Source organism: Piliocolobus tephrosceles, chromosome 2 (assembly GCF_002776525.5).
Source record: "Piliocolobus tephrosceles isolate RC106 chromosome 2, ASM277652v3, whole genome shotgun sequence".
In the NCBI taxonomy this organism is placed as follows: Eukaryota; Metazoa; Chordata; class Mammalia; order Primates; family Cercopithecidae; genus Piliocolobus; species Piliocolobus tephrosceles.
In genome coordinates, this window is record NC_045435.1 from 51,176,127 (window position 1) to 51,197,511 (window position 21,385).

At 46.7% G+C, this 21,385-nt stretch overlaps 2 protein-coding genes across 7 annotated transcripts in view; one reads left to right on the top strand and one right to left on the bottom strand.

Moving 5' to 3' along the window:
* Window positions 1–1,837: 1,837 nt before the first annotated feature.
* On the bottom strand, window positions 1,838–6,235 carry JAGN1 (jagunal homolog 1). Its single transcript, XM_023218501.1, has 2 exons — window positions 5,985–6,235; window positions 1,838–3,275 (listed from the first exon to the last, which is right to left on the bottom strand). Exons 1-2 carry the CDS (start codon window positions 6,071–6,073, stop codon window positions 2,813–2,815), a joined length of 552 nt encoding a protein of 183 aa, XP_023074269.1. The 5' UTR covers window positions 6,074–6,235; the 3' UTR covers window positions 1,838–2,812.
* A 10,307-nt stretch (window positions 6,236–16,542) lies between these two features.
* CIDEC (cell death inducing DFFA like effector c) overlaps window positions 16,543–21,385 on the top strand; it is a 13,100-nt gene continuing 8,257 nt past the window's right edge. The window contains exons 1-4 of one of the 6 annotated variants that reach the window (XM_023218497.3): window positions 16,543–16,572; window positions 17,747–17,859; window positions 18,287–18,364; window positions 19,573–19,726. In XM_023218497.3, the coding sequence (XP_023074265.2) occupies window positions 18,312–18,364; window positions 19,573–19,726 (207 nt within the window). In that variant the 5' untranslated portion in view covers window positions 16,543–16,572; window positions 17,747–17,859; window positions 18,287–18,311. Of the gene's footprint in view, window positions 16,573–17,746; window positions 17,860–17,994; window positions 18,023–18,286; window positions 18,365–19,572; window positions 19,727–21,385 lie in introns of those variants that run through there. The other 5 variants (XM_023218500.3, XM_023218496.2, XM_023218498.3 and 2 more) reach the window with 5 other exon arrangements.

Sequence of the window (21,385 nt, forward strand, 5' to 3'; positions counted from 1 at the left end):
AGTACTCTAAGTCAATAAAGTACCATTCCAATAACCAAAGAAATTTCAAACTATTTGCATCCCAATTCTTTAAAAATGAGCAATCTGTGTCTGGTGCACATACTAATCCCATTATCCATACATTTCCATCTACTACTGCTCTCCAAATTCTATCTCTACTTCAGTTTGGTTCTATCCTCTGTGAAATACACCTTGACTTTAGTTTACAATAATTGTCTCAAGAATTGCATGTGAGGCTGGGTACAGTGACTCACATCTGTAATCCCAGCACTTTGGGAGGCGAAGGCAGGATGATCACCTGAGGTCAGGAGTTTGAGACCAATCTGGCCAACATGGTGAGACCCTGTCTCTACTAAGAATACAAAAATTAGCCAGGCGTGGTGTCACACGCCTGTAATCCCAGCTACTCAGGAGGCTGAGGCAGGAGAATCACTTGAACCTGGAAGGGAAAGTTGCAATAAGCCCAGATTGAGCCACTGTACTTCAGCCTAGGTAACAGGGCAAGACTCTGTCTCAAAAAAAAAATTAGGCTGGGCACGGTGGCAGGCTCCTGTAATCCCAGCTACTAGGGAGGCTGAGGCAGGAAAATCACTTGAACCCGGGAGGCGGAGGTTGCAGTGAGCCGAGATTGTGTCACTGCACTCCAGCCTGGGTGACAGAGTAAGACCTTGTCTCAAAAAAAAAAAAAAAAAATTAAAAGAATTGCATGTTTTTCACTTCCTATGCAGTACCTAAAAGCAGTAAAATAAGAACTCAGAGAAAGAATGCATGTTCCTTGAAGGAACCAGAAAGCTCATGAATTACCATATTAACTGGGCCTTAAAGGATAATAAAGCAGTATAAAAATAGAAAAGGGAAATTTTTAAGCAAAGGAAACTGGGAAACCACGAAACCTATATGGGATCTGTAAGAGGTTTAGTTGACTAAGTGTGAGACTGGGAATATTGGGAGATAATGCAGGACTGGCGGATTGGGACAACTTTGGAAACCTCAGAGCTTAAGGCATTTAAGTTGCACCAAAGATCATAGTAGGGACTTAATGATCATCGAACAGATGATCCAGAGCTGTACTCTTGGTATACTCACCTGAACAAAGGGATGCAGGAAGAGGAATGGGTATAAGACAGAAAGGCAAAGGTCTGTTTGGGACATATTTATTTCGAGATAATTAGGACATCTAGAGGAAGAGGTTTTAGAGTGGTAAGTAATGCCAGCCAGGCACGATGGCTCACACCTGTAATCCAAGCACTTTGAGAGGCTGAGGCAGGAGAATCGCTTGAGCCTGGTAGGTAGAGGTGAGCCAAGATGGCACCACTGCGCTCCAGCCTGGGTGAGGGAAATGAAACCCTGCCTAAAAAAAAAAAAAGGGCCAGGCACGGTGGCTCATGCCTGTAATCCCAGCACTTTCGGAGGTTGAGGAGGGCGGATCATGAGGTCAGGAGATCAAGACCATCCTGGCTAACACGATGAAACCCCGTCTCTACTAAAAATACAAAAATTAGCCAGACATGGTGGTGGGCACCTGTAGTCCCAGCTACTTGGGAGGCTGAGGCAGGAGAATGGCATGAACCCGGGAGGCAGAGCTTGCAGTGAGCCGAACACACCACTGCACTCCAGCCTGGGTGATAGAGTGAGACTCCATCTCAATTAAAAAAAAAACAGTGACTCAGTAATAATGACTAAGTACATACACAATGTTTATAGAACAAAATAATGACTACAACTCTGGAAAGGGCAGAGCTCTGCACTTACAGATCTGGGCATCATCCAGAGACAATAAAATCAAGTGCAGAGAGACATATTATCTTTCATGCAATAAATACTGTGTCAGAAATTCAGGTGTGAAAGGGCCTTTAATTTAATCACAGATCTCTCCCTTCCTGTTTTTAATGTATTTGCTCCACATCATTAGATAGTATGTTCACTGGTTGTTTCACATGAATAACAAGTTTCTACTAGATTGTAAACTCCCTATAAACAGAGGTACTTTAAAATTCTTTTGGATGCCATTATACAGTAGTGGACTCATAATTGATACCCAGTTAACACTGAATGATAAATGTGAATATCCAACTAAAAGAGCTCATAACCTAAGCTAGATAAATGAGAATGGACTATTTCATAGAGGGAGAGATTAAATGTCTGGCCCATAGTTCTTATCAATCAGCTATAGGTTAGAACTATGACGTAGGTTCCCCATACCCAGTCTACTTCTCTATGGCCACTGCTAGGTTTCTCAAGGAGCTTCTATCCATCATCTCCTAGTGTCTAAGGCCACCCCTTTCAAGCAACACACCTTTCACACTCTATCAAGCCCCAAACACAAGGCACAGTGTGGGCAAGGTTATTGAGGTTTTTAATTAAAATGCTTTGCAGAAGAGACCACAGCCTGCCGAGGGAGCAGCTTCCCAAATGTTCCCTGACCCATGACCTACAGATGAAATAATTTGATTTATTCCCTTTTCCTTCAGTCTCAATGGCTAAGAGGTAATGGATGGAAATGGGGAGAATGACCGAGAGGAGGCAAGGATGAAGCTCACTCTTAAAGAAAAACCTCAAAGTTCAACTTCAAACAGCTGAAGTTTGTTTCATAGCTGTTGGTCACCCAGTTCTAGCCAACCAGGAATAAATTATATAGTTTTGCCACCACAGCAGATGGCAACAGGAGCTTTCCAGAACTTTGGCCTGGTCTGCACCAGGTACCAACATCACAGCTGCTAAAATCACCAGAAGGAGTTTAGAACCGCTGTACTACTGTCCTTTCATTCAATGGGAGGTCCAGGCTTCACCCCAAAGAGCAGTCCGACACGCTTCATTTATGCTTCTTCTCCTGTGTACTGGTGAACCAAGAGTCTAGGAGCTTCTTGCTGTAGTACAACTGCCAGGCATGCACTTGGACTGCCAACACCAACACCAGGTACATGACGGAAACAGCAGAAAAACCAAAGAGGAAACGGTAGGCCTTACCATGGCGGTAGAGCTGCTGTGCAGCAGGGAACATCTCCATGCTGCCATAAATGAGTGGAGCGATGGAAAAGAGTCCCATGCTGATCATGGAGAGCACCAGGTAGCTAATGTTGTTGCGGGGAAAGGAGAGAAGGCCCAAGAGAGAGGGCAAAATGCTAAGCAAATACGGGTATTCCCACTGATAGGGCATGGCCACCTGATCATGTGACAAGAGCCTCAGGTGTCCCACGCTCATCTTGGCAACCAGGAGCAGCCATATGACCAGATGTACGTAGATCAGCTTCTTGATTTCATACTTGAGGGTCACACTGTGGGGCAGAGCAGAGGGAGAAGTACCTTTCAAATTTTTCTTACCACCAACTATATGCCAGGCAACTGTACTGGACACTGGGATACAAATTTGAATAAAACAGCCTAGAAGCCTGGCACAAAGAGCAGAGGAGGAAAAAATAATTAGAAGATGAAGTGAAAAAGTTCTAGTAAATATATGTTCCCAGGTATACGAGATCACAGGAAGGAGGAATCGACTCTGCCTGGCATGGAATGTCAGAGGTGACTATCTAGAGGCAGGTGATATTTGAACTAGCCTCAGGAATGAGTGAAGATGGGCATCCCATGCAGGAGCATGCAGGCAAAAAGGCCCAAGTATTTGTGTTCCAAGAAAGCAACTGGTTACATGTGGCAGGAACATATTATTAGGGGGAGAGGAGTAGTGGGATATGAAGTCGCAAAGGCTATGAGAGTTAAAGGCAGAAGAGGCTGGGCATGGTGGCTCACAACTATAATCCAAGTACTTTGGGAGGCTGAGGCAGGAGGACTGCTTGAGCCCAGGAGTTTGAGACCAGCCTGGCAACAAAATGAGACCTCATCTCTATTAAAACAAAAACAAAAACAAGCCGGGCGCGGTGGCTCAAGCCTGTAATCCCAGCACTTTGGGAGGCCGAGATGGGCGGATCACGAGGTCAGGAGATCGAGACCATCCTGGCTAACACAGTGAAACCCCGTCTCTACTAAAAAATACAAAAAACTAGCCGGGCGAGTTGGCGGGCGCCTGTAGTTCCAGCCACCCGGAAGGCTGAGGCAGGAGAATGGCATAAACCCGGGAGGCAGAGCTTGCAGTGAGCTGAGATCCGGCCACTGCACTCCAGCCTGGGCGCCAGACTCCGTCTCAAAAAAAAACAAAAACAAAAACAAAAACAAAAAAACAAAAAAACAATAATAGTAATAAAAAGGCAGAGCCCGGCGTGGTGGCTCACGCCTGTAATCCCAGCATTTTGGGAGGCCAAGGTGGGCAGATCAGGAGGTCAGGATATCAAGACCATCCTGGCTAACGCGGTGAAACCCCATCTCTACTAAAAATACAAAAAAATTAGCCAGGCGTGGTGGCAGGCGCCTGCAGTCCCAGCTACTTGGGAGGTTGAGGCTGAGAATGGCGTGAACCCAAGAGGCAGAGTGAGCTGAGATCGCGCCACTGCACTCCAGCCTGGGCGACACAGCCTGACTCTGTCTCAAAAATAAATAAATTGGCCGGGCGTGGTGGCTCACGCCTGTAATCCCAGCATTTTGGGAGGCCGAGGCGGGCAGATCACAAGGTCAGGAGACCGAGACCACAGTGAAACCCCATCTCTACTAAAAATACAAAAAAAATTAGCCGGGCGCGGTGGCGGGCGCCTGTAGTCCCAGCTACTCAGGAGGCTGAGGCAGGAGAATGGCGTGAACCCGGGAGGCGGAGCTTGCAGTGAGCCAAGATCGCGCCACTGCACTCCAGCCTGGGCGACAGAGCGAGACTCTGTCTCAAAAAAAAAAATAAATAAAAATTAAATTAATTAATAATATAATAATAATAATAAGGCAGAAGGGTAACTCAGAGCTGTGTTTAGCAAGAGGACTCTGCACCACAGGATTAAAGCCTGGAGAGGAAGGTATTGGCAGAGAGGAAAGGTACTCAGGCGGCCCATACTTCTCCAGCCAGATTTTTCATCTAAAGAAGTACACACTTATCTTATTCTTCGAATTCTCTCAGGTCCCAAATGTATCCTCCTCATATCCCTAAGGGCAATGTTTCTACTCTAGGCTGTCATGAAAACACCTGCTTAAGTTGTGAGGCCCTCTTCAGCCGGGGCCTAGAGATGAGAAAGAAATGAGGGTTCAAAGAGCTTGTCCTTCTTCAAAACTCTGGAGATAAAGATATGAAGAACATTCTGGGAGAGGACAATGGGTTTAAGGAAGTAAACATTTTAAAATTTTTATTTAAAAATATTTATTGTAGAAAATGTGGAAAGGTTGGTGGAAAAATAAAAACAGTCACCTCTAGACTTCAAGCTCCATGAAGGCAGGGAACAGTTTTTTTCTCTTTTTTTTTTAAAAAAATTGTTTATTGAAGGTATAGCATGCATACAAAGACCATGTCTGCTTTTGCTCACTATTATAACCTAGTGTCTAGCAGTGTATGATGGTTGGAAGTTCAGTATTTGTCGAACTAGTAATCGAATGTAGAAATACTCCTTACGTGGGAGTGTTTATAGAATTCATTTTAGGCAAGGCTAAATGGAGAGGCTGCCTTTCACTGTCTATATCCTCCCAAACGGCCCAAAATATAACACCTACCATATATTACGCGGTAGGCCTTATGCTACTTCCTTTACACGAATTACTGATTAATCTGTCACCAAAACCTACAAGGCAGATTATTCTCTTCCTCTACAGATAAGGAAGCTGAGGCTCAGAAATTCGGTTTCGAAGGTGACACAGCAGGGCCAGCATCGACGTGACTCAGGAGTCCACGCGGGGCTGGATCCCCTCAAGGCACCGGGCGGATCAAGGGGTGGAGCTCGCGGGGGCGACGGGGCTTTCCAGGATGGGGGACAGGCCTGAAGCCGTTACGGGAGGAGGGGACTTGGCAGGTGCGCGGGGGCTGGCTGGGGAGCAAGACCCTGAGGCCGGGCCAGCGTCGCTCCCCAAGCTCCGCAGGCTCCGGCCGGGGAGAAAACCTCCGTGCTCCTCGCCTCACTTCATACCTCATCTGGTAGTGCATGGCGACGCGCTCTCGGTGCTGAAAGTCGCTGCCGTCGGTGCCGGCCGCTCGCGGGCCTGCTCGAGACGCCATTGTGCCTGCCCAGAACCCCCGAACCCCTCACGCAGACCTGCTGCCGCAACGACAGCGCCAAGTGGCCACGGACCCTATTTGCGCCGCCGCAGCGCCACCACCACAGCCGCGCGACTCTGTGAAGAGAACTTCCGGCCCCTCTGTCTCAGGAGGACCGACTCTGTGGTCACTCCTCTCAGCGCAGGCGCCCTTGTTCCCTCTCGCCCCCGCCCCACCCAGCCCCGCGTCTCGTGGAGCGCAGAGGAAATTAATCCCCAGGCTCTGCGTGTTTTTGCTATCGCTCAGAGGCCGCTTGAACACTTTTACTTTCTTAAAATGTAATATCAGTTTAGGATACCTCTGTCCACACTTTACAGAGGGGGAAACTGATACATTCTGTGACTTTCCCTGGAGCACACATCATTCACACAGTCTCACGCCTGTAATCCCAGCACTTTGGGAGGCCGAGGTGGGTGGATCACTTGAGGTCAGGAGTTCAAGACCCGCCTGGGCAACATGGTGAACTCCCGTCTCTACTAAAAATACAAAAATTAGCCAGGTGTGGTGGCGGGTTCCTGTAATCCCAGCTACTTGGGTGGCTGAGGCAGGAGGATCGCTTGAACCAGGGAGGCAGAGGTTGCAGTAAGTCGAGAATGTACCCCTGCACTCCAGCATGGGGAACAGAGTGCAGAGTGAGACTCCGTCTCATAATAAGTTTCTCACATTTAATAACTGCAAAGAGAAAACGGGAACCTCTCAGGAAATCTGGCTTGTCCCCCTTAACCAAATAATTAATTTGATCAATAATGAAATAAACTGATATCTTGTGCCTCTTTTAATATTCTGAGGACACAGCATCACTTCTATGATGTTTCTCTGAAGAATACCTAACTGAATCTAATCATGAAGAAATGATATAAATCCAGACGGAGGGACATTCTAGAAGAGAGCTGGACTATACTCTTCAAAAATGTCAAGCCCATGAAAGAAAAATTATTTCCAAATAAACTTTATCTGTAGAGACAAAGTAGAACGACCATTGCCAGAAGCTTGAGGGGTGGACAGGGAGTGGGGAGTTAGTGTTTAATGGGTACAGAGTTTCAGTTTGGGAAGATGAAAAATGTTCTGGAGATGGATGGTGGTGTTGATTGTACAACTATATGTGTGTGCTTAATGCCACTGAACCGTACACTTAAAAATGATTAACTTAGTAAGTTTTATGTTATGTGCATTTTACCACAACAACAATATACTAAGCAAAACTTTAAAGAAAGAAGTTACATTATCCGAATAAAGAAAGAAAAAAGCATGTATACTGAGCATCCACCATGCACCAGGATACTGTGCTATGACCTGCAGACACAGAAATAAACTTAGTCCATTTCCCCTGAGGGATCACAGCCCAGTCGGGGGAAGAACTTGTACCCATGAAGCTAAGAAATACAAGAAAACACAGGAGGCTGAGGGAGGAAAAATGAGGCCTCTCTCCCTGACCTGGAGGGTTAGGAAAGTCTCTCTGGAATGGCAGCAATTAAGCTGAGATCTGAAGCCTGAGTGGGAATTAGCTAAAGAGGTGGGGAGCGGAGCTTTTCAGGCAGAGGGAACAGCACGTGAGAAGGCCCCAAATCCAGAGAGCACTTGGCTGTTCAAAGAACTAAGGAACTTAAGAGTGACCTGGAGCATTTGGAGGGTTCAGTAAAGAGTTAAGTCTTTATCCCAGGGGGTTTGGGGAACCACTGAAAGGTTTAACCAGGAAAATGACACAATTTTGCATTTTTAAAAGATAGATCTAGCTGGGAGCACAGTGCCTCAGGGCTGTAATCTCAGCATTTTGGGAGGCCAAGGCAGGAGATCAGCCTGGGCAACATAGTGAGACTCCTGTCTCTACAAAAATAAAAAATAAAATAATATTAGCTGGGATGGTGGTGCGTGCCTATAGTCCAGGCTACTCGGGAGGATGAGGTGGGAGAATCATTTGAGACCAGGAGTTCAAGGTTACAGTGAGCCATGATTATGCCACTGCACTCCATTCTGGGCAACAGAGTAAGACACTGTGAATAACTAAAGATAGATAGATCTAGTTGCTGTGTAGAGAATGGCTTACAGGGGCCAAGGGTGAAGCAGAGGAATCACTTGAAGGCTACTGCAGTAATTCAGGCAATCCTAGGGGTGGCTTGGGTTAAGAGGTGGCAATGGACAGACAGGAACAGATTTGAGTTCCTTGGGATTTAACATCCGTAGGTGGGTAACAAGAGCACATATGACCAGCAAGGGGCTCACATTAGGAAGGGATTCTGTGTGGCTGGGATCTGAGAAAGACAAGCAAGAAATCAGCAACATTGGCCGGGCATGGCTCACACCTGTAATCCCAGCATTTTGGGAGGCTGAGGTCATGGGTCACTTGAGGTCAGGAGTTCAAGACTAGCCTGGTCAAAATGGTGAAACCATGTCTCTAGCAAAAGAAATACAAAAATTATCAGGGTGTGGTAGCTCATGTCTGTAGTTCCAGCTAACTCGGGAAGCTGAGGCAGGAGAATCACTTGAACCCAGGAGGTGGAGGTTGCAGTGACCCAAGATCACACCACTGCACTCCAGCCTGAGCAACAGAGTGAGACCCTGTCTCAAATTCAAAAAAATAAGAAAAAAGGCCGGGCACAGTGGTTCACGCCTGTAATCCCAGCACTTTGGGAGGCCGAGGTGGGCGGATCACGAGGTCAGGAGATCGTGACCATCCTGGCTAACACGGTGAAACTCCGTCTCTACTAAAAATACAAAAAATTATCCGGGCTTGGTGCCATGTGCCTGTAGTCCCAGCTACTCAGGAGGCTGAGGCAGGACAATCGCTTGAACCTGGGAGACGGAGGTTGCAGTGAGCCGAGATCATACCATTGCACTCCAGCCTGGGTGACAGAGTGAGACAAAAGAAATCAGCAATATTTATTGAGTACCTACTCTATGCTAGGCATATTCACACACGTGAACTCATTCTCTTTTTCCACTACCGTTGGAGATAATTACTTTTGTTATCATTATCTTACACAAGGGAAAACTAAGGCTCAGAAAGGGAAGTGACTTGCCCAGGATCACACAGCAATAGCACTATAAGAACTCAGACCAAAGTGACCCTAGGGCTGGAGGATTTTTCTTCCAGATGTGTTACTGTCCTGTTTAAGGCATAACTAAGAGGGTTCAGGACCCATTGAGGGATAACTAGGAGGGTTCAGGACCTCTGAGGAAATGGGCCAGGAATATTTGTCACCTCCCCCCAGGCTCTCTAGAATGTCTTTCTTTGTCCTGTGGAAATCCTGCTGACCCTTTAGGACCCATCTTACTGCACCAAGAATCACCTGCTTCCACGTTAGTTCTCATCGTTTTTGCTGTCTGTGAAGCCTGGTCTAGAACCATCTGTGATAGACTCATCCAGGATGCTTGTTAAAAACACAGATTTCTGGGCCCCACCGTTACCCAAATGAATCATTCCCCAAAGTTGGGCCTAAGAATATCTTTTTAATTTAAAATGTTGACTAGATAATGTGTTTACATGGTTCAAAAACCAAACAATAAGCTGGCTGCGGTGGCATGTACCTGTAGTCCCAGCTACTCATGAGGCTGAGGTGGGAAGATTGCTTGAGTTCAGGAGTTTGAGGCCAGCCTGGGCAACATGAGACCCTGAGCATGGTGGCTTATGCCTATAATCCCCGTACTTTGGGAGGCTGAGGCAGGAGGATTGCTTGAGTCCAGGAATTTGAGATCAGCCTGGGCGACATAGCAAGAACCTATCTCTAAAAAAGAAAAAAATTAGCCAGGCAAGATGGCATATGTCTATAGTCTCAGCTACTCAGGAGGCTGAGATGGGAGGATCACTTGAGCCCAGCAGGTTGAGGCTTCAGTGAGCCATGATTACACCATTGCACTCCAACCTGGGCAACAGAGCAAGACCCTGTCTCAAAAAGAAAATACAAATGGTCATATGGAAAGGATGCTAATGCAAAGGCATGGCTGTTTAGAGCAGAGGTTCATAGCTGTTTTTGTGCCATGAATTTCCTTGGCAGCCTGGGGAAGCTACAGACTCTCAGAATATTTTTATTTTTTATTTAATTAATTATTTTTTTTTTGAGACGGGGTCTTGCTCTGGTCTTGCACTTGAGCCTTGACCTCCTGGGCTCAAGTGAACCTCCTGCCTCAGCCATGCAAGTAGCTTGGATTATAGGCATGCACTACTATGCCTGGCTTATTTTACATTTTTTGTAGAGATGGGGGTCTTGCTGTGTTGCCCAGGCTGGTCTCAAATTCTTGGTCTCAAGCAAACCTCCTGCCTTAGCCTCCCAAAGTGCTAGGATTATAGGCATGAGCCACCACACCTGGCCTTATTTTATTTATATTTTTAGAGATAGGGTCTTGCTCAGACTGAAGTGCAGTGGTACAATTGTGGCTCACTACAACCTCGAACTTCTGGGCTCAAGGGGCCCTCCCACCTCGGCCTCCTGAGTAGCTGGGATGTGTTTCACCACACCCGGCTAATTTTTGTGTTTTTTGTAGAGACAAGGTCTTACTATGTTGTCCAGGCTGGTCTTGAACTCCTGGCCTCAAACAATACTCCTGCCTTGGCCTCACAGACTGCTAGGATTACAGGTGTGAGCCACTGTGCCCCGACCCTGCCTTGTTTTGACTGAACAATATATCTTGACTGTTTTCTCCAGATCAGTACATAAAGAAACTCTTTTGTTGTTTTGTTTTGTTTTTGTTTTTTGTTTTTTTGAGACAGAGTTTCACTTTTGTTGCTCAGGCCAGAGTGCAGTGGCACATTCTCAGCTCACTGCAACCTCTGCTTCTCGGGTTCAAGCAATTCTCCTGCCTCAGCCTCCTGAGTAGCTGGGATTACAGAAGCGTGCCACCACGCCTGGCTAATTTTTGTATTTTTTGAGTAGAGACAGGGTTTCACCATGTTGACCAGGCTGGTCTCCAACTCCTGACCTCAGATGATCCGCCTGCCTCAGTCTCCCAAAGTGCTGGGACTACAGGCATGCGCCACCGCGCCTGGCCCTCTTTTTTCTTAGTGCCATTTCATTATATGATTATAACATAATTTACTTGACGTACCCCCTCTTGTTGGACATTTGTGTTTCCAATATTTTGCTATTACAAATATAGCTTCAGAGAATAACCTTGTACATATATAATTTCACTCATGGTCAAGTAGATCTGTAGTCTGGAATCCCAGAGGTGGTATTGCTGGATCAAAGAATATATTGTGCTTGAAATTTTGATAGATCTTGTCGAATGCCTTCCATAGTGGTTATACCAATTATATTCTCACCAGCAATATATGAGTCTGTCTGAGTCCCAGCTCTAGCAACAACTTGGTAGTTTGTTGGCCAGACTGGTCTCGAACTCCTGACCTCAGGCAATCCACCTGCCTCGGCCTCCCAAAGTGCTGGGCGTGGTGGGAGCCACCACGCCCGGCTCAGTCTTCTTTTTTTTTTGAGACAGAGTCTCTCTCTGTCGCCCAGGTTGGGGTGCAGTGGCACAATCTCAGCTCACTGCAAGCTCCGCCTCCCAGGTTCACACCATTCTCCTGGCTCAGCTTCCCGAGTAGCTGGGACTACAGGCGCCCGCCACCACGCCTGGCTAATTTTTTTGTATTTTTTTAGTAAAGACGGGGTTTCACCATGTTAACCAAGATGGTCTCCCTTGATCTCCTGATCTTGTGATCTGCCTGCCTCCGTCTCCCAAAGTACTGAGATTACAGGCGTGAGCCACCGCCCCGGCCCTTAATTATATATAGATAGAGTAGGGAGGAAAGAATGAGAAAGAAAGAGACTAGCTTCTTGTCTGTGATATTAGTTCGAATATACAGTATTTTCCCTATTTATTTTATGTCTTTTGACTTTTTGTTCATGGTGTTATAAATTTAACATGAGGAATATATTTTTAATTTTAGTGGCTTCTCAATTTTGACTTGTAGCTACAGACCTTTTCCAATCCAAGTTGTCCCAGATGATTTTCATGCACTATAGAGTTTGAGAACCATGCTCAGACATTGCCTTTCTCACTGGAATGTGAATTCCCCAAAGGCAGGGACAAGAACTAAGTCATCCATGTCCCCAGCAGCTCATAGTGTCTGGCATAGCGTAAACATTTCAACAACTGTAATCCCAGCACTTTGGGAGCTCGAGGCGGGAGGATCGCTTGAGCCCAGGAGTTCGAGACCAGCCTGGGCAACATGGCAAAACTCCATCTCTATTAAAAGAAAAAAGAAAAAAGAAAAAAAACTTAAAAAGAAAGAAATGCTGGTTGAATAGATAAATTCCAATGGAGTCAAAACCATCTCCCTCTCCTAATCGCTGTGAAAAATCCCCCGGGTTTATCCTTCACCCTCAGACAGTGCTCTCTGGCTTTAGCTCGTGGTTATCTTTGTCTTTCTGTGTCTGGTTTTCTGTCAGAGATGACTCTCCTGAATCATCTATTGGCCTGTCTGTCTTGGGACACCAAGTACACAGTGAAGTAATAAATATTTGGGCCATGACTGTTGAAGGGAGGGGCCCCGATTCTCTCCAGAACCTCTTCCCTAAAGGGTTTTGCTTGTACCTTTCTCCTGCCTCGTGGTCTGTCCTTAAGTTTAAGTTATTTTTGTTCCTGTCTCCTCACTCTCTCTTCATGCTCCCTTCTCAAATCCTTTGCAATGATGTTTCCTTTGTCTTGATCATCCCCCAAGATTTAGGATTTACCTCAAAACTCACCTCCTTGGAGGCATTTCTTGAACCCACAGGCCAATCTAACTCTCCAGCTGTTGTTATTATATCACCTTGTTTTGTTTTCTTCCTAGAACATCGTTATCTGAAATTATTTTGTTTATTTGCATATTTTTTCATGGTCTGAGTTCACACCTTCCTCAGGAATGTCAGCTCCTTAAAGTGTGGGACAAGGCTGTCTTCTTTCCTGTTGTGTTCTTAGCCCCAGAAGGACTGGCATATAGTAACTGCTTAATAAATATTTGCTGAATAAATGAATGATGGTTGCCTGAGAGCCCCTCCAGGGAAGGATTTAGATCTAAATAATAATAATAATTGCCATTTATTGAGCTCTAAGGATGCGCTAGACTCTGTAGCAAGTTAATCTTCATGGAAACCAGATTCTATAGAGCTATTTTTACCCCCAGTCGTTGGATCAAACTGAAGCTTAGAGAAGTTAGCTCACATAGCTAGCACTAGACCACTGGTTCTCAAAGTGGGTTCCCTGAGCAGCCATGGCTTCTGAATCACCTGGGAACCTTTAGTAATGCAAATTCCTAGGCACCACCCCAGACTTACTGAGAAATTCTGGGGTGTGGCCTAGCAATCTGAATTTTAACAAACCTGCCAGGTGATTCTGATGCACCAAAGTGTGAAAAACCCTGTGTTAAAAGAAAGATGAGGTTAAACGTTTTTTTAAAAACACAGCTTTATTGACACAGAATTCACATGACCCACTCAAGTGTACAGGTCAATGATTTTTAGTATATTTACAGGGTTGTACATCCATCACCACAATAGTTTGTAATTAATAGGTTAAAGAAAAAAAAAAAAGAAACCTGGCCAGGCGCAGTAGTTCATGCCTGTAATCTCAGCACTTTGGGAGGCAGAGGCAGGCAGATCACTTGAGGTCAAGAATTTGAGACCAGCCTGGGCAACATGGTGAAACCTTGTCTCTACTAAAAATACAAAAATTAGCTAGGTGTGGTGGCGCCCGCCTGTGGGAGGCGGAGGTTGCCCTAAGCTGAGATCGCACCATTGCACTCCAGCCTGGGTGACATAGCAAGACTCCAAGACACCCTATCAAAAAAAAAAAAAAAAAAAAAGGCCGGGAGGCGGAGCTTGCAGTGAGCTGAGATCCGGCCACTGCACTCCAGCCTGGGTGACAGAGCAAGGGTCTGTCTCAAAAAGAAAAGAAAAGAAAAAGGCTGGGTGTGGTGGCTCACACCTGTAATCCCAGCACTTTGGGAGGCAGAGGCAGGTGGCTCACGAGGTCAGGAGATCGAGACCATCCTGGCTAACACGGTGAAACCCCGTCCCTACTAAAAATACAAAAAAGTAGCTGGGCGTGGTGTCGGGTGCCTGTAATCCCAGCTACTCGGCAGGCTGAGGCAGGAGAATGGTGTGAACCCCGGGGGCGGAGCTTGCAGTGAGCTGAGATGGAGCCACCGCACTCCAGCCTGGGCGACAGAGCAAGACTCGGTCTCAAAAAAAGCAAAAAGAAAAAAAGAAAAAAAAAACCCTAAAAGAAACCCTGTTCCAATTAGCAGCCACTTCCCGTTACCCTCCCATCCCCTACTCCCAGCCGGAAGCAACCTATTTTGTCTTTTTTTTGTTTTGAGACGGAGTCTCTCTCTGTCGCCCAGGCTGGAGTTCAGTGGCGTGATCTCGGCTCACTGCAAGCTCCGCCTCCTGGGTTCACACCATTCTCCTGCCTCAGCCTCCTGAGTAGCTGGGACTATGGGCACCTGCCACCACGCCTGGCTAATTTTTTTTTGTATTTTTAGTAGAGACGTGGTTTCACCATGTTAGCCAGGATGGTCTCGATATCCTGACCTCATGATCCGCCTGCCTCGGCCTCCCAAAGTGCTGGGATTACAGGCATGAGCCACAGCATCCGGCCCTATAGATTTGCCTATTGTAAACATTTCATATAAGTGGAATCATACAATATGTATATGATTCCTGTGACTGGCTTTGTCTACTTTCTGTGCTGTTTGCAAGGTTCCTCCATGTGGTAGCATGGATCCTTTTTGACAAATAATATACCATGTATGGATATGCACATTTAAAAAATTGATTTATCAATTGAACATTCATGTGTTTCTACCTTTTGGCTATATGAATAATCTTATGAATATTCACATACAAGTTTTTGTGTAGACATATATTTTCATTTCTTTTGGATATATGTGTGTATATGTGTGTGTGTGTGTGTATACACACACATATATATAAGTAATTTGGTTTTGGTTTTGTTTCTTTTCTTTTGTAAATACAGGGTCTCCCTATATTACTCACGCTAAATTTGAATTCCTGGGCTCAAGTGATCCTCCTGCTTCAGCCTCCTGAGCAGCTGGGACAACAGGTGTGCTCTGTATGACACACACACCACACACACACACACACACACACACACACCAGTGGAACTGCCGGGTCACAGATCTTACACTCTTAAGCACTCCACATTTCAGCTTGTCTTACTCTCTGCTATGATTTAATATGTACATTATCAAATTGAGAAAAATACAAAAAAATTTAAAAATAATAACATATATTATCAGTAATAGTAATAATCACTTGGATCTATTGAGTGTTTATGTTTGCAAAGCCTTTACTTTTTTTTTTTTTTTTTTTTTTTGAGACAGAGTCTTGCTCTGTCACCCAGGCTGGAGTGCAGTGGTATGATCTCAGCTCACTGCATCCTCCACCTCCTGGGTTCAAGTGATTCTCCTGCCTCAGCCTCCTGAGTAGTTGGGCTACAGGCACCCACCACCACGCCCAGCTAATTTTTGTATTTTTAGTAGAGACGGGGTTTCACCATATTGGCCAGGCTGGTCTCGAACTCTTGACCTTGTGATCTGCCTGCCTTGGCCTCCCAAAGTGCTGGGATTAGGGGTGTGAGCTACCGCGCCCGGCCTTTCTTTCTTTCTTTCTTTTATTTTTTTTTAAGACAAGGTCTCACTCTGTTGCCCAGAATGGAGTGCAGTGGTACGATCTAGGCTCACCCAAACCTCTGCCTCCCAGGCTCAAGCAATTCTCCTGCCTGAGCCTCCCAGGTAGCTGGGATTACAGGCGCACACCATCACACCTGGCTCATTTTTGTATTTTTAGTAGAGACGGGGTTTCACCATGTTGGCCATGCTGGTCTCAAACTCCTGACCTCAAGTGTCTCACCACCTCGGCCTCCCAAAGTACTGGGATTACAGGCATGAGCCACTGCACCCAGGCTACTTTTTTCTTTCTTCCTTTCTTTCTTTTCAGAGATAGGGTCTCACTCTGTTGCCCAGGTTGTCCTCCAACCCCTCCCCTGTCCTCAAGCAATCCTCCCACCTCAGCCTCCCAAAACACTGGGATTACAGGCATAAGCCACTGTGCCCCTTTACTTTTATTGTCACTAATCCTCACCACTACCCTGTAAAATAGGACTCATTATCCTCGTTATACAGAGAAGAGAAACTGGGGCTCACAGAAGTCAGGTGACCTGTCTAAGCTCAAGCAAGCTGATATGGGGTAGAGTTGGGACCACAACCCACATCTGCCTGCTTTCTGTGCCCTCTGTGCTTGATCTCATGTCATGGACCATCCCTTTTGCCAAAGCTTTCGAAACGTGGCTTCTCCCCTCCTTTTAGGCCTTTTCTGGAAGTCAGGCTGGCTTACAGCTCTCACGCCAAGCTCTTTTCCCCAGCTGGGGCTAAAGGCTGGGGAGGAGCTTCATGGGGGCTGGAAATAAATGAAGGGAGGGCTGGGCGGGACAGGGCAGTATTTCCAGGAGGCTGTGAGGGGGAGGTAAGGAGTTTGTTATTGTTCTGGGTTTGGGGACTTTTTTTTTCTTTGCTCCTGGAGTGCAGGTTAGGTAGCTCTTGGCAGAGTTTTGCTAGGGATAAGAAGTGGGTGAGGCTGAGGCAAGCAGAATCCTCCTGCCTCAGCCTCCCATGTAGCTAGGACTAGAACTACTGTAGCGCTAAGTGGGGAAGAGGGCTTTCTGCCTCTGTGGGGCCTGGTCTGGAAAGTCCCCCAAATTGTTAAAAGGAGAGAGTGATTGTCCCCAACTGGCAAGGGGGCTTTTATGTCCACCCCTTGTGCCCCTTGCTCTGTGTGAAGCCCTACCTGTGCTGGGGGCTTCGAATAGGAAGAGGACCTCAGGGCCAGGCACCCAGGGACTGAGGGGCTACAGCAGAAACAGATCCAGAGACACACTTGGCTAGGAACAGCAGGATGAAGGGGTAATAATTTTGTGAGTGGTCTAAGAAGACTTTCCTTTTAAAGAGTGGAAAGCAATGAAACTGAGTCTTCAAGGCTGCAAAAGTTTCGCCCTGGATCACAGAAAGGCACTACAGGTGGAGGGAACTATCTGTGCAAAGGGTTAGGGCCTTCAAGAGCTGGAGCACAGAGGTTTAAGAGAAAAAGTGGTGACAGATGAGCCCAGGGCTATCTGCTTAGACCTGTGATCTAATACGGATGCCAGGAGCCACATGACAACATGGCTATTTAAGTTTAAATTAGTTAAAATTCAATAAAGTAAAAAATACAGCTCCTGTGCTGGGTGCAGTGGCTCACGCCTGTAATCCCCGCACTTTGGGAGGCCGAGGCAGGGAGATCACCTGAGGTCGGGAGTTCAAGACCAACCTAACCAACATGATGAATCCCAATCTCTACTATAAAAAAAAAAAAAAAAAAAAAAATTTAGCTAGGTGTGGTGGCAAATGCCTCTGTAATCCCAGCTACCGGGGAGGCTGAGGCAGGAGAATTGCTTAAACCTGGGAGGTGAAGGTTGTAGTGAGCGAGATCGCCCCATATGCACTCCAGCCTGGGTGACAAGAGTGAAACTCAAAAAAAAAAAAAAAAAAAAAAAATCCAGCTCCTGAATCACAATAGTTATGTTTCAAATATTCAATAGCCACATGGGGCTGGCAGCAATGGTATTGGAGAGTATGTACAAGGCATGCCTCTATCATCACAGACTGTTCTTTTGGCCCACGGGAAGCCTCAGGAAGGGGTTCGGATTGCTCAAGGACCCATGGGAGAGAGCAGGCTTTGACTGGGCTGCCTGCCTGTGAGGTCTCTGGACTAGAGGTGAGGGAACGGTCCCCAGAAGTGTGAGGTGGTGTGACTCACCTCCTGCCAGCGTAAAGTGGACTCTGTCCCCAAGGACAGGAAAATTTCGGGCAAGGCTTCTTCAGCCCTGACTTGGGATATCTGCTCAGTGTGACCAGAGCCAGGGGCTGAGAAACATGGAGTGAGTGGGACTGGGGCAAGAGCAGTAGCTGCTGAGTGAGGCTGAGCCTGAGCAACCGGTGGCGAGAGGGGTGGGGTCTCCAGCTTGGTCTTGGTTGGCATACCTGGGACCGGACAGGAGAAGGGCTGGGGGAGGTATGTGTGAGTTGGGATAGAAGAGGGAGGAGCGTTGCTGAACAGGGGTTGGGTTGCACCATGTCTAACAATGAGAGAGATGGGAACCCTCTCATCTCACACTGATGAGTTGTTTCTGCCTCTTTCCCAGGTCCAACGCAGTCCAGCTGACAAGGATGGAATACGCCATGAAGTCCCTTAGCCTTCTCTACCCCAAGTCCCTTTCCAGGTGAGGAAAGCCATGGGCAGAATGGAAAGGGAGCCACCTACGAGCTGTAAGCCAGAACTTCTCAAACTTTAATGGGTATATAGGTCACAGGGGACCTTGTTCAAGTGCAGATTCTGATTCAGGAGGTCTGGAGTGGGACCTGAGATTCTGCACTACCAAGAAGTCCCTGGGTGATATTAATGCTGCTGCCTACACTACCACCACACCGCACATAGAAAGGAGTAGACACTATGCTTGGTGCTTTTACTTCTGATCTCATGTAAGCCTCACAACAACTTTGGGAAGTGGGGATTATTATACCAAATTAATAGGTGAGAGAACTGAGGCACATAGTGGGTGCTCTCAATCACCCCGCAAATCCATGAGGGAGCCAAAATTCTAAATTGGGACTGCCTGACTGTAAAATCCAGGTCCTTTCCATTCCTTTCGTTCTAAATTGAGTGCTTCAGTTAAAAAAATACCTTATATTGACTTTGGGTTTCCCCTACTTCATCCAACTTTACAGGTGAGGAGAGTGAAGCTGAGAGAGGTGGTAATTGGGGGAACGTGAGGTGGGTCTTTTATTACTTTGCTACTTACTCCTCATGGTCTGAGAACCAGCATATCAACATCACTTGGGAACTTGTGAAACATTTGGAATCGCAGGCCTCACCCAGGTCTACTCAATCAGAATCTGCATTTGAACAGATGCCCTGGTGACTTACGTGCCCTTCGAAGTTTGAGATGCACTGCTCTAGCAGGCTTTTTTCCTTCTTTTTTTTTTTTTTAAGTCAAGGTCTCATGCTGTTGCCCAGACTGGAGTGCAGTGGTGCCATCATAGCTCACTGCAACCTCTGCTGCCTCCCAGGGTTCAAGCAATTCTTGTGTCCCAGCCTACAGAGCTGTGATTACAGACATATGCCACCACGCTGGCTAATCTTTGTATTTTTAGTAGAGATGGGGTTTCACCATGTTAGCCAGGGTGGTCTTGAACTCCTGACTTCAAGTGATCTGCCCACCTCAGCCTTCCAAAGTGTAGTATTACAGGCATGAGCCACCGTGCCTGGCCTCTAGCAGGCTTTTGAGTAAGACTAGAGCAGGATTAGCAGGCGATGGGGGCTTGGCTGATCATGAGCCTGGTCTGGAGGGGTGGGGAGGTGGCTCCCCTGTGTGGTGGGCAAGGGTTGGGCAAAGTGGGCGGCTCACCCTGATGTTTCAACTGCCTCCAGGCGCATGTCAGTGCATACCTCTGTGGTGACCCAGCAGCTGCTGTCGGAGCCCAGCCCCAAGGCCCCCAGGGCCCGGCCCTGCCGCGTAAGCACTGCGGATCGAAGCGTGAGGAAGGGCATCATGGCTTATAGTCTTGAGGACCTCCTCCTGAAGGTGAGAGTGCGCTGCACGTTGCACAGCCCAGCTGTGAGCTGAGATTCAGGGCTTAGAAGGTGGCAGTTTCCTTTCTGATACCTACCAGCACCTACATATGGTAATGCCCACCTGGACAGTGTCCAACTGATTAGCAATGACTGATGTCTGTTTGGTAATGGCAGGTGGGCGGGGCAGTATGTTACCATCCTACGCTATCAGTAGGTCAGTAGTATTTTCAGGGCACATTTTTCTTGCTAGAAAATCTCTTGCTTCCCACTTCCATTATTTTTTTTGTTTTGGTTTCTGTTTTTTTTTTTTTTTTTTTTTTTTTTTGAGACGAAGTCTCGCTCTTGTCACCCAGGATGGAGTGCAATGGTGCAATCTCGGCTCACTGCAACCTCTGCCTCCCAGGATCAAGCGATTCTCCTGCCTCAGCCTCCTGAGTAGCTGGGATGACTGGCACACACCATCACACCCAGCTAATTTTTTGTAATTTAGTAGAGACAGGGTTTCACCGTGTTGCCCAGGCTGATCTCGAACTCCTGAGCTCAGGCAATCTACCCACCTCGGCCTCCCAAAGTGTTGGGATTACAGGTGTGAGCCACCACAGCCAGCCTGAGATGGAGTCTTGCTATGTCACCCAAGTTGTAGTGCAGTGGCATGATCTCGACTCACTGAAGCCTCCGCCTCCAAGGTTCAAGTGATTCTCATGCCTCAGCCTCCCAAGACGCTGGGACTATAGGCATGTACCACCACGCCCAGTTAATTTTTTGTATTTTTAGTAGAGATGGTGTTTCGTCATGTTGACCAGGCTGGTCTCAAACTCCTGACCTCAGGAAATCCACCTGCCTCTGCCTCCCAAAGTGCTAGAATTACAGGCACGAGCCACCATGCCCGTCCTCAGTGATCATCTCTATAGGGGTGGGACCTGCAATCCCAGGTGCCAGGTACAGGTCAAATGTTTGGATTAGGCCTCCAAGTACTAGGCTCTATTTAACATACATAAATCTTAGCTCACCTCTTTATTCTCAGTTTCCTTCCCTATTTCTATGTATTAGTTCTATTCTTCCGGGGAGCAAATTTCCCCTCCTTTGTGAGGATTCTGGCTGTGCAGACTACATTTCTTGTGCTTTCGATCAAAAGGACCTATTCATACTCTAGTCTGGACTTGGTGCTGCTTTTTTGCCCTGAGGCCTGGGCACCCCCGGCATCAAAATGTCCTTGTTATATATGGCTTCCTCTGGAGGAAGCAATTACAAACTAACAAAAGTTACACAGTACAAATATAATACAAAACTTTTCCTGAATCATTTGAGAGTAAGTTGCCAACTTGCTGCCTATTACTCTTGGATACTTCAATGTGCATTTTCTATAAACAAGGATATTCTCCTATGTAGCCATCATACAACTATTACAATCAGGAAACAGTTTTACATTACTGTAATTGAATCCTGAGACTCAAGCATTGCCAGTTGTCCCAATAATATCCTTTGTAGTGAAAGGATCCAGGTCAGGATCAAGTGTTTATTCAATTGTATGGCTCTTTAGTTTCCTTTAGTCTGGAACAGTTTTTCAGTGTTTCCTTGACTTTCATGACCTTGACCATTTTGAAGATTGTGAGCCAGCTATTTGAGTAGCTGGGACTATGGGCACCTGCCACCACGCCTGGCTAATTTT